The 11,270-nt window shown below is 32.7% G+C and overlaps 4 protein-coding genes and 1 long non-coding RNA gene across 5 annotated transcripts; all 5 read right to left on the reverse strand.

Moving 5' to 3' along the window:
• Positions 1-1,602, reverse strand: LOC125872350 (uncharacterized). The gene is made up of 7 exons (XM_049553066.1): positions 1,483-1,602; positions 1,284-1,318; positions 1,177-1,215; positions 976-1,045; positions 837-892; positions 252-745; positions 1-92 (listed from the first exon to the last, which is right to left on the reverse strand). Exons 1-7 carry the CDS (start codon positions 1,600-1,602, stop codon positions 1-3), a joined length of 906 nt encoding a protein of 301 aa, XP_049409023.1.
• A 1,127-nt stretch (positions 1,603-2,729) lies between these two features.
• Positions 2,730-3,739, reverse strand: LOC125872351 (uncharacterized). Its single transcript, XM_049553067.1, has 5 exons — positions 3,662-3,739; positions 3,441-3,478; positions 3,255-3,363; positions 3,095-3,147; positions 2,730-3,021 (listed from the first exon to the last, which is right to left on the reverse strand). Exons 1-5 carry the CDS (start codon positions 3,737-3,739, stop codon positions 2,730-2,732), a joined length of 570 nt encoding a protein of 189 aa, XP_049409024.1.
• A 1,606-nt stretch (positions 3,740-5,345) lies between these two features.
• LOC125872352 (uncharacterized) lies at positions 5,346-6,513 on the reverse strand. The gene is made up of 7 exons (XM_049553068.1): positions 6,444-6,513; positions 6,169-6,260; positions 6,015-6,052; positions 5,829-5,937; positions 5,701-5,753; positions 5,511-5,616; positions 5,346-5,459 (listed from the first exon to the last, which is right to left on the reverse strand). The coding sequence occupies exons 1-7, from the start codon at positions 6,511-6,513 to the stop codon at positions 5,346-5,348; spliced, it is 582 nt and encodes a 193-aa protein (XP_049409025.1).
• A 1,029-nt stretch (positions 6,514-7,542) lies between these two features.
• Positions 7,543-8,592, reverse strand: LOC125872353 (uncharacterized). The gene is made up of 4 exons (XM_049553069.1): positions 8,585-8,592; positions 8,088-8,495; positions 7,640-7,764; positions 7,543-7,556 (listed from the first exon to the last, which is right to left on the reverse strand). Exons 1-4 carry the CDS (start codon positions 8,590-8,592, stop codon positions 7,543-7,545), a joined length of 555 nt encoding a protein of 184 aa, XP_049409026.1.
• Positions 8,593-8,715: 123 nt separating this feature from the next.
• LOC125874718 (uncharacterized) lies at positions 8,716-9,232 on the reverse strand. The gene is made up of 3 exons (XR_007447296.1): positions 9,104-9,232; positions 8,901-8,929; positions 8,716-8,815 (listed from the first exon to the last, which is right to left on the reverse strand). It is a non-coding gene; the product is annotated as an uncharacterized LOC125874718 (long non-coding RNA).
• Positions 9,233-11,270: the final 2,038 nt, after the last annotated feature.

An 11,270-nucleotide genomic window follows, 5' to 3' on the forward strand; every position in this document is an offset into this window, starting at 1 on the left:
CTATGTCTTCATTCGTTTCATTGGCGGGCCACCATCTTGATCATGATTCTGTTCATTACCGCCTCCATGTTGAACAGCATTTTGCTCATTAGCTCCTACATCTTGATCAACAGTTTGCTTATTAGGGTCTTCAACTTGATTCTGTTCATTACCACCTCCATGTTGATCAGCATTTTGCTCATTAGCTCCTACAACTTGATCAACAGTTTTCTCATTAAGGTCTTCATCTTGATCATGATTCTGTTCATTACCGACTCCATGTTGATCAACATTTTGCTCATTAGTGCCTCCATCTTGATCATCATTTTCACCGAGGGTATACATCAAGTAAGTAGAAATAGCATAATCATATTCTTCATCTGAGTCTCTATCTTGATCAACATTTTGCTCATTAGCGCCCACTTCTTGTTCATTAGGAACCTGATCATTAGCGTCTCCATCTTGATCAGCATTTTGCTCATTAGTGACTAAATCTTGATCAGCATTTTGCTCATTAGCACCTAAATATTGATCAGCATTTTGCTCATTAGCGCTGAAATCTGGATCATCAGAGTCCCCATCTCCCTCAGTTGTGTCTGCATCTTGATCAGCATTTTTCTCATTAGTGCTAAAATCTGGATCATCAGAGTCTCCATCTTCATCAGTTGTGTCTGCATCTTGATCTGCATTTTCCTCATTAGCCTGGAAATTTTGTTCCTGGATTGAACGAATCATCGGTACAAAATTTGAAAAAGTAAGCTTGTACCTGCAACAAAATACTCATTTGTATTAACCCTTAAAAGTCAAACCGCTTATGTGTACACTCTCAATTTGCAATTTTGTAATTAGAAACTTACAATCTCATACAGAATCTCCCTTCTATAATATACATATGCGGTTCTTGGACTGCAATCTGGAGAAATAAAAAATTCAGTATGAATTTTTTCAAAAGCAACAAAATCTTTTTGTTGATGATCTTTAATACAAGTATCTTACAATTTTCCACCCGATCATCTTTTCACATCGTCTACAGTAAGTTCTGGCTACTGTAGTTCCAAAATGATTCCTCACGGTGTCTGCTACACGAACATNTTTTCAAAAGCAACAAAATCTTTTTGTTGATGATCTTTAATACAAGTATCTTACAATTTTCCACCCGATCATCTTTTCACATCGTCTACAGTAAGTTCTGGCTACTGTAGATTCCTCACGGTGTCTGATACACGAACATTAATCCTGCATATATAAATGAGGCTTAGACAACAGAAAAAAGTGAATACATATCTCAAGTTGCTGATACTTACACCGAACTAAAGAGCCCTATTCCTCTTAATTGAGACTGCAAAATGTACAAGACAAGAAAATAACAGAGTATTGAAATCAGTAGCAATTTCATGAAATCATTTTTCCTAAAAGAAGAAATTAACTAATTAAGAATGACAAAAACGAACTCAGGGTATCAAATTAACTAATTAAGAAATCAGTAGCAATTTGAATCGTTACCACCGAAATATAATCGTTGAAGGATGCAACTCGCATTCCGCACCAATAAGTAGGACAGTGGATGCTATCATTAGGAGGGATCACATCAGGGTTGTGTTCAAGTGAATAGTATCTACTCATTGTTGAATGAAGAAGCAGAGACGAAAAATGCAGAAGAATGAATTTTATGGAAATGCACAAGAGAGAATGTTGATATATATATATATAGAAAAGTCAATTCTTGATTCTTGAATTTACTGTTAATTCTCAATCTATTTACCCTCCAAAACTATTTTCTTTTTAATTTCTCATACCAAATATTTTATTTTGCAAACCATTAAAAATTGTATAGAGAATAAAAATACCATTATGTTTCATTTTCCTTTTATTTACTCACCAGAAAATACACATTTATATCTTAGTAATGATATTGTTGTGTGAACGATAGAGTTCTTACATACTATTAATTGACTAGTATCTGGACAAGTGTGTTGCGTGTGTATTCCGTACTAATTTATTCAAATAGTATAAAATGAATAGATAATATTATAATAAGTTTGTAATGAGTTACGAAAAAATTTAGATAGAGAGAAAATTATGTAAGCTCAAACTAATGAATGGTTGAGCCTTCATCCCCCTTTTAACTATCTAAAAATTAAAAAAAATTATGAGAGATTAGTCATCTAAAATGAAGGAGGAAAAACAAATCATACTACTCCTATTTAATTAATAAATACAAGTACCTAAATAGTAAGTGTTCGACATAAAATGATACATACAAAATTTATTTATATTACAAATGAAACAATACATGATATAGCCCAAGAAAGAAAATCAGCAGCTTTAGGATTAGAATTTACTAAAAAGTGAAATAATTTTAGAAGCTATAAGTATTAATATTTTGGATTGGGAGGCCAAAAGTTTTGGAAGTTAAATCTAGTAAGTTAGAAGGGCAAAAGCCTGAGAATTAAAGAAAAACAATGATTAGAGTTCTGTGAATTTTAACCAGTCGATTATACTCAAATGCTTGACAGATGACTCGTATCAAGAAATTAAAAACAAACTAAGCAGCATATATATACAGAACGGAAGTACCCGAGCTCTAATATGTAAAATGTTCACTCTCAATTTGCTTTACGAAGTACTGTAATCCCAAAACCAAAAAAGAAAGCTGAATATCACACGGTTATGAACTCTAGTGACTGCACTCAGTGCAAGTGTACTATATGAGTAAGCTATTGATGTCTTCATTTTCATCTGTAATTGGTTCAAATGTTTGGATTTCGATCATTATGCCCATTAGAAACTAAGGGTTGATCACCCCCTCCATCTTGATTATCAACGTTTTCCTCATTATTAGCGCCTCCATCTTGATTATCAGCATTTTCCTGATTAGCGCCTCCATCTTGATTATCATTATTTTCCTCATTAGCGCCTCCATCTTGATTATCATTATTTTCCTCATTAGCGCCTCCAGCTTGATCAACATTTTCCTCATTAGCACCTCCAGCTAGATCATAAGGATCTGAGAGTTGACCATTAGTGTAATTAAGCTTATCCCTGCCACAAAATAATCATTTGTATTAGTAACACCTTACACAGCGCATAATCTCATTTTTCCAATTAAACTTACAACATCATCAAGAATTGTCCTTCTTCATAAGGACTGCCTTGGGGGACTGCAATCTGGCGAAAGGAAAAATTATGTATAAGCAACAACAACAAAAAAAAGGAAATGCAAATCCTCTTGTTCATGAGAATCGATCAAATTCTCTTTCATATTAATATCTTACAAATTTCCACCCGAGCCGGTCCATACAGTTGACACAGAAAGTATCGACTACGGTTTTGCCATCTAGTAGTTGATGATATGACTCATTCTCTGGTACTTCAACATTAAACCTGCATGCATATATACAAATACCTCAGACTGCAGATTATTTTAAAAAAAATAGCTAGCGTGAAATCATGAGACTTACATATCAGTAAAGATCCCTTGTAGCACGAAGGTTAGCTCCTGCAAAGTGTACAAAAGATGAAAATAAGTTGTTCTCGAGAAATATAACAGAGTAGTGCTTATATTCATGATACAAAATTATATCTTACATATTTAAATCAGTAGCAAATTCATCAGAAAAGAATAAGTCAAGAAAGATGAAAATAGAATAGATGGGAAAGTAGATGAAAATAGAATCCATACCTCATCAATTTCAACGTAATCTTTGACGAATGCAACTCGAGTTCCGCATCTGCAGTGGAAGTAATCAGAAGAACGCATTCTGAATATCAAATCTGGAAAATGGAAAAGTTGAGAGAATGGAAATGAGAAGAGAATGTTGATTCAGAAAAGACACTTGTTGATTTTTCAATCCTGAGGAGAGGGAAATATATAGAATAAAATACCGTTGCGTTTCTTGCTTCTTTTTCTTTCTAGGAAATACAGTTGTATTTCAGCTTTGCATAACAAAAAGAGCAACTGTATTTCAACAAATGTCAACTACTGTTACAAAGATTAGGAGTCTCAAAAATAGGATATTCTCTTTCTTCTTCTTAAAAATACAAGTGACTATGTGTGCATACCAAAAGTTAGAAGACATAAATGTAAAACGAGGCCAAATTAAAGGGCATATTTATGTGTTATGTCTAAAATAAAGCCTCCAAGCACTAAATGTCAATTTGACTTTTGACTTTTAAAATATTTTTTCAGCTTTTAAAAAAGTATTTTTTTGTGTTATTCAAACACTTCAAAAACTAAAAAAATAGTTTAAAAGCCAAAAACTACTAAAAATAAGTCAATTTAAACCCCCACTAAAAATTGTTTTAGACCACAAATTTTAAAAGTCTTTTTTTAAACTCCATATCAAGTCAAATGATACCACATAAAACAAGATGGAGGAAGTAAACGCCTCATCTCACACTCCAGCCTTCTAAAAACATTGCATAAGAGTACGTAAATAATGATAAAATTTCTCTCATTAAATTAATAAATTAAATGCATTTACTTCCTCTTCAATCCTATCATTCCACCTCTATACCAATTTCCTTCATATTTTTCATTGTTTCACTTTCTAATTTCAATTTGGTTTATCTGAATAAGCAATACAAACCTTATTCCTACCTGGTGTAGTTGGTGAGACTGTTTCCTATATAACCTCGGTTCAACTTGAATTTACATAACAAATATTTAAAAGAGTGTGAAAATAATAAAAAAAAAGACAGATGATTGTTTTCTTCTTACTTCTATCAGTCAAGTATCTAAAAAAACACATTATATAACTAGGACTCACACTACACTAGCATTGGATAAAAGCCATTTTATTAATAAAAATGGCTGCATTGATCTGCATCTTCATTGGTTTAGTCCACATCAAAATCATGATTTTAAAGAAAAACCAAACTAAAGTGCACTAGTCCAATTGTAGAAAAAAAAAATATTATAAATTTAAAACTTAAAAATTTATCCTTCCATCTGGAAGAAATTTTGGAAGAACTACAGGGCTATCAGTTATTCGGATCTCAAATTAAGTGAATGTAAGAATTTAAAGTTAGTGAATTCACAAATATGATTGAATGGCTTAACATTCATATGATTTGACAGAGAGTGGATTGTGTTATCTGTTCATAGATCAAAAGCCATTAGAGTTGTGTGAATTTTAACCAGTCGATTATACTCAAATGCTCGACAGATGACTTGTATCAAGAAATTAAAGACAAACTAAGCAGCATATACAGAACGGAAGTACCCGAGCTCTAATATGTATGTAAAATGTTCACTCTCAGTTGCTTTTCGAAGTACTGTAATCCCAAAACCAAAAAAGAAATTGCAAGTGTTTATCTTCGTAAATCATCAGCTATTGATGTCTGCATTTTCATCAGTAATTGGTTCAAATGTTTGGATTTCGACCAATATGCCCATTAGGCGGTCCATTAGGAACTAAGAGTTGACTATCAGCATTTTCCTCATTAGCAGCACCTCCATCTTGATTATCATTGTTTTCCTCATTAGCAGCACCTCCATCTTGATTATCATTATTTTCCTCATTAGCAGCACCTCCATCTTGATTATCATTATTTTCCTCATTAGGGCCTCCAGCTTGATCAACATTTTCCTCATAAGGATCTAAGATTTGATCATTAGTGTAAGTAAGCTTCTCCCTGCCACAAAATAATCATTTGTATTAGTAACACCTTACACAGCATATCGCAAATGCATAGTCTCATTTTTCCAATTAAACTTACAACATCATCAAGAGTTGTCCTTCTTCATAACGACTGCCTTTGGGGACCGCAATCTGGCGAAAGGAAAAATTTGTATAAGCAACAACAACAAAAAAACAAAAACAAAGGATTTCATATTAATATCTTACAAATTTCCACCTGAGCCGGTCCATACAGTTGACACAGAAAGTATCGACTACGGTATTGCCATCTAGTTCTTGATGATATGACTCATTCTCTGGTACTTCAATATTAAACCTGCATGCATATATACACATACCTCAGACTGCAGATTATTTTAAAAATAGCTAGCGTGAAATCATGATGAGACTTACATATCAGTAAAGATCCCTTTTAGCACGTAGGGTAGCTCCTGCAAAGTGTACAAAAGATGAAAATAACAGAGTAGTGCTTATATTCATGAATTGGAATCAGTAGCAAATTCATCAGAAAAGAATAATTCAAGAAAGATGAAAATAGAATCCATACATCATCAGTTCCAACGTAATCTTTGAGGAATGCAACTCGAGTTCCGCATGTGCAATGGAAGTACTCAGAAGAAGGCATTCTGAATATCAAATCTGGAAAATGGAAAATTCAAGAAAGTTAGAGAGAATGGAATGTTGATTCAGAAAAGACACTTCTTGAGGAGAGGGAAATTTGAACAAATTCTTTTTCTATTAATAATATATATTCACCGACTTAAAAGTGTAGAGAATAAAATACCGTTGCGTTTCTTGCTTCTTTTTCTTTCTTTTACTCACTAGGAAATACGTACAGTTGTATTTCAGTTTTGCATAACAAAAAGAACAACTGTATTTCAACAAATGTCATTGTTATCTCAAAAAATGACTCCCCATTTATTAATGCATGAAAAATGAAATTTGAGAAAAGACTCATTATGACATCCGTCAAAAAGTTGAGATAATATCTCACTCAACTACGGATAACTTTCTCAAAAGTCACTCAATTATGACATAAATTTACTCAACTTTGTTTTATAACTCAAAAGTCACTCAACTATGTGTAGTTATCTTAGAAAGTTATTCAACTATTAATATTTCACATAGAACGCCACCCCACCAATTTACATAATTTTTTCATTAAATTTTGTTGACTTGAAAATTTTATTTTAAGCTAGATTCTTAAGAAGAAAAAAATTCTCATTGTAATATTTTTATTGACATTGTCCCACTAAAATTAAGTAATATATATAATACAACAAAATTTAATATTATAGTTAGTAAAACAAAATTATATCTGAAGTACCAATATAAATTATAAATACAGAAACAAACAACTCAGTAATGTATTTTTATATAAGAAAATTAGCTTATAATTGAGTAATCAGTTAATTATGTCAACGTTTGAACAATAGCTAGACAATAACGAGGATTGCGGAATTTCTAATTATATGAGTAAAATTAGAGTAGCAAATTATGTTGTCATATTTGAGTGACTGCTTTTAATATTATTTTAAATGCATTTAAAATGAAGTCTTGATAAATGCATATAACTACTATTTATGCATTTAAAATGAAGTCTTGATAAATATTACTTACTACATAATTTTAGTGGGTCATCAATGAAATGATTAAAATTGACACCTTTTAATTTTAAAAAAATAATCTAAATCACATGTCAACAAAATTTAATGAAAAAATAATTTAAATTGGTTAAGTGACTTTCTAAGATAACTATGACTTTTAACTGGTAGATTATAGTGAATTGCTTGAATACTTGACACATGACTTGAATATAGAGAATCGTAGATCTAACAAGTAGGTGTTCAGTCTCCAAAATGAATTGATTTTAATATGTACTCTAATCCCAAACCAAAAAAGAAAACAGAATTTGACACAGTTATAAATCTGGTTCTGCATTTTCATCAATACTTGATTCAGTGCTCTCAATCAGAAATTATTAGACATACAGAACCACTACGTGCAATTACAACAACCTCCATCTTCTTCAATAGCATCAAAATGTTCTGGTTCATTAAGAACCTGTTGATTCATAGGAACTTGTTGATTAACATTTTGCTCATTAGTGCCCACTTCTTGGTCAATAAGAACTTGTTGATTACTGCCTCCATCTTGGTTAACGTTTTGCTCATTAGTGTGTAACAGGAGCTCACTATCGAGACTGAAATGGAGAAGAAAATGGAAGAAGAAAGGCAGAGTAGAGAAGAGATAATTTCTTGATAATCATAATCTGCATTTCAGTACAGAGGGGTATATAGTACCCTGACATAATTCATAAAATAAAGACACGTGTCCACTCTCTAACAGAATGAGGGACTGCTTAAGAAAAGTAAATACGAGGACTAAATGGACAATACTAAAACTTAAAGGACTAAACATAATTTTAGTAACTGATAAAATAACAGTCACAACTGGTTTTGTGACATAGTGCCTTCATCTTGATCATCAGTATTTTGCTCATTATTAGTGCCTTCATCTTGATCACCGCCTCCATCTTGATCATCAGTATTTTGCTCATTAGTGCCCACTTCTTGGTCAATAGGAACCTGTTGATTACCGCATCCATCTTCTTCATCAGTATTTTGCTCATTATTAGTGCCTTCATCTTGATCATCAGTATTTTTCTCAGTAATGCCCACTTCTTGGTCAATAGGAACCTGTTGATTACCGCCTCCATCTTGTTCATCAGTATTTTGCTCATTATTAGTGCCTTCATCTTGATCACCGCCTCCATCTTGTTCATCAATATTTTGCTCATTATTAGCGCCGTCATCTTGATCATTAGCATCTCCATCTTGATCATCACTTTCCTCATCAAAACTAAGCATGTTCCTGCCACAAAATACTCATTTGTATCAACCCTTAAAAGTCCTACTCATTTCTCAATTAGAAACTTACAGTCTCATAAGGAATGTTCCAACCATAACATCCATGTCCGGTTGGGTGACTGCAATCTGGAGAAATAAAAACTTCAGTATTCGGGGAAAAAAAAAAGGCAACAAAATCTTGCTGTTCATGAAAACAAAATGCTCTTTTAATATTAGCATCTTACAAATTTCCACCCGAGAAGCTTTCCACATTGGACACAGCAAGAATCAGCTAAGGTAGTTTCAAATTCTGATTGATGAATATCCTGGTTGTCTACATTAAACCTGTATATATATATATATAAAGAAGGTTTGTAACATACATATCTCAAGTTGCTGAAATCAAATTGCATGAAATCATGAGACTTACAGCCTAACAAAGATCCCAGCTGGCCACACCTGCAAAACATTAAGCATAATATTGAAATTAAGCTTAATATAACAGAGTGGAAATTAAGCATTGAATCTAAAATATTGAAATCAGTAGAAAATTCATCAAAACGGTTTGGTATTAGTACAATTCAGAAAAAGAATAACTCAAGAAGCATAGAGAGAAAGAGTGAGAATCCATACCTCAACAGGGGCATTCTCGATGAATGCAACTCGAGTTCTGCACTCACCGCAATAGATGGAATCACAATCCTGTGGGATTTCCATTGAGTTGAAGACAACTATTGATATAGAATAGTAATGAGAAGAGAATGTTGGTATATATATATATAGAAATGGGAATGAGAAGAGAATGTTGGTATATATATATAGAAATGCCACTTCTTGATTCTTGAATTTACCGTTAATTCAGAAAGGAGGGAAATTTGAAACCCAATTGATCAATGTATCGATTTTTCAGTTTACCCTCCAATCGATACATTTTTAAATTTCTGATACTAATTTATTCACATTTTATCTTAATTAATCATATATATGCACCGACTTAAATACCCTTGCCTGTCTTTTTCTTTTTCTTTTTCTTTTCCTTTACTTAAGAGAAATACAGTTGTATTTCAGTTTTGCTTAAGAAAATGACAAAATTGTTAAGTGAATTTCAATCTCAAAAATCAGAAACTTTGCTCAAAGAAAGATACGTTATGGATCCAATTAGAGGTGACAAAATTAATCTATGAAAAATGACCCCGCCATTTATTAGCTCAGCCCATAAAAAATGTGATACCCTGCCCGTTTGAACATTGGAATTAACTGGTACTTTTGAAATAAGACTAAGACTTCGTAGCATATAAGGAAGGATGTTTTGTGAGTTATTTTAATTGTACAAAGTCCATATGTTAAGTATTAAAGTCAAGAAAGCCGCGAAATAAAAGTTGACAAAGGTTATGGTAAATGTAGTTATGGTATTCTCTGAAATTTTGGTGTTGATTTGCCCTAAGTTTTTACCATAATTGGATTTTCCTTTTAGGAAAAGAAAAACACAAAGTCTCCATATATATATGGCTAACTCTTTTCTTGTAGGAAAGTGTTTATGACATTATAAGTAGATGTTCATTTCTTTTAATTTGGTAGCATTCACAATGTAGTCCTAGGGGCTTTAAGAGTTTTGTGTAGGGGGAGAAGCAGTGAAACACAAGTGATACGCTATCACTTGTGTTGAACCTCTTGTTATTTCGAGTGAATTGTGTGAGGTTACTTCTCTCAATAGTTTGTATTCTCATGTTTATATAGTGGATGTTCATCTCCTTTGTGGACGTAGGTCGATTGACCGAACCACGTTAAATCTTTGTGTCTTTTGATATATTTCTCGTTTGTCTTCTTACTTATGGTCTTTCTAGGTTGGCTTTGTTAGCTTCCACATGACACCTAATTATTTCGATCCTAACAGTTGGATTGAACGGCATGAACTCCTAGTTATGTTGCCTCGGGATCTTGTTGCTCCTTCAAGATATTGTTGGAATGTATTCAATGGATTTAGTTGCTAATTATTGTTGTTATTGGCCATATTGGCCTTGCTTGCTAGTTGGTTGATGTTTGATAGTTGTTTGACATATTGTTTAGATACATGTTTGTTTTTAGTTTTGACGGTCCACATAACGTTTATGCTTTCCTAGATACCATGGTAGCCTCGACGGCGCCAACATGCTTGCATTCTATCTAGTTATTACTTTATATAAATCATTGAGAGTAGTTGTTTTCTTTGTAGATCTGTTGTCAGGGGCCTTGCTAGTTGAGGACTTATTTTTACGCCGAGATATACTTATTTGATTTTTTGACTGTGTGTGACTGTCATGCGCAATTAGCAAGTGGTTTAGCAGGATCGGTTCATGCCTAAGTTTTAACATTAGGTGTTAGTTGCGCCCCTTGAATTTGGGGTGTGACAAAAAAATTAGGTTGATATGTAGTTCAAATTGACTCATGAGTAATTTTGTCATAATAAAGAAAAAATAAATTTATGAGGTACTAAAAAGTATAAAATAAACAAATAAAGCAATTAAAAGTTAATAAAAATTGAGTTGATAGGATTATGACCAATTTTAAGCCGCTCAAATTCAATTTAATCCGCTCTAGAGGCACTAGTTACTCACACATCGGAATATAATTGTTGAAGGATGCAACTTGCCTTCTGGAGCCATGAGTATGACAGTGGATGCCATCATTAGGAGAGATCGCATCAGGTGTGTTCAAGTGAATAGTATCTACTCATTGTTGAATGAAGAAGCAGAGACGAAAAATGCAGAAGAATTGAATTTGATGGAAATGACAAGAGAGAATGTTGATATATATATATATA

The sequence above is a fragment of the Solanum stenotomum genome, chromosome 8, assembly GCF_019186545.1.
Source record: "Solanum stenotomum isolate F172 chromosome 8, ASM1918654v1, whole genome shotgun sequence".
Lineage (NCBI taxonomy): Eukaryota > Viridiplantae > Streptophyta > Magnoliopsida > Solanales > Solanaceae > Solanum > Solanum stenotomum.

Coding starts and splice junctions, on each gene's coding strand:
- LOC125872350 (XM_049553066.1), bottom strand. CDS start 1,602: ATGAGTAGATACTATTCACTTGAACACAACCCTGATGTGATCCCTCCT. Junction 1,216..1,283: donor ATAGGGCTCTTTAGTTCGGT/GTAAGTATCAGC, acceptor TTATATATGCAG/GATTAATGTTCGTGTATCAG. Junction 746..836: donor GGGAGATTCTGTATGAGATT/GTAAGTTTCTAA, acceptor ATTTTGTTGCAG/GTACAAGCTTACTTTTTCAA.
- LOC125872351 (XM_049553067.1), bottom strand. CDS start 3,739: ATGCGTTCTTCTGATTACTTCCACTGCAGATGCGGAACTCGAGTTGCA. Junction 3,479..3,661: donor ATTACGTTGAAATTGATGAG/GTATGGATTCTA, acceptor TACACTTTGCAG/GAGCTAACCTTCGTGCTACA. Junction 3,022..3,094: donor GGACAATTCTTGATGATGTT/GTAAGTTTAATT, acceptor ATTTTGTGGCAG/GGATAAGCTTAATTACACTA.
- LOC125872352 (XM_049553068.1), bottom strand. CDS start 6,513: ATGACATTTGTTGAAATACAGTTGTTCTTTTTGTTATGCAAAACTGAA. Junction 5,938..6,014: donor AAAGGGATCTTTACTGATAT/GTAAGTCTCATC, acceptor ATATGCATGCAG/GTTTAATATTGAAGTACCAG. Junction 5,754..5,828: donor ACCGGCTCAGGTGGAAATTT/GTAAGATATTAA, acceptor TCCTTTCGCCAG/ATTGCGGTCCCCAAAGGCAG.
- LOC125872353 (XM_049553069.1), bottom strand. Junction 7,765..8,087: donor GATCAAGATGAAGGCACTAT/GTCACAAAACCA, acceptor AGATGGAGGCAG/TAATCAACAAGTTCTTATTG.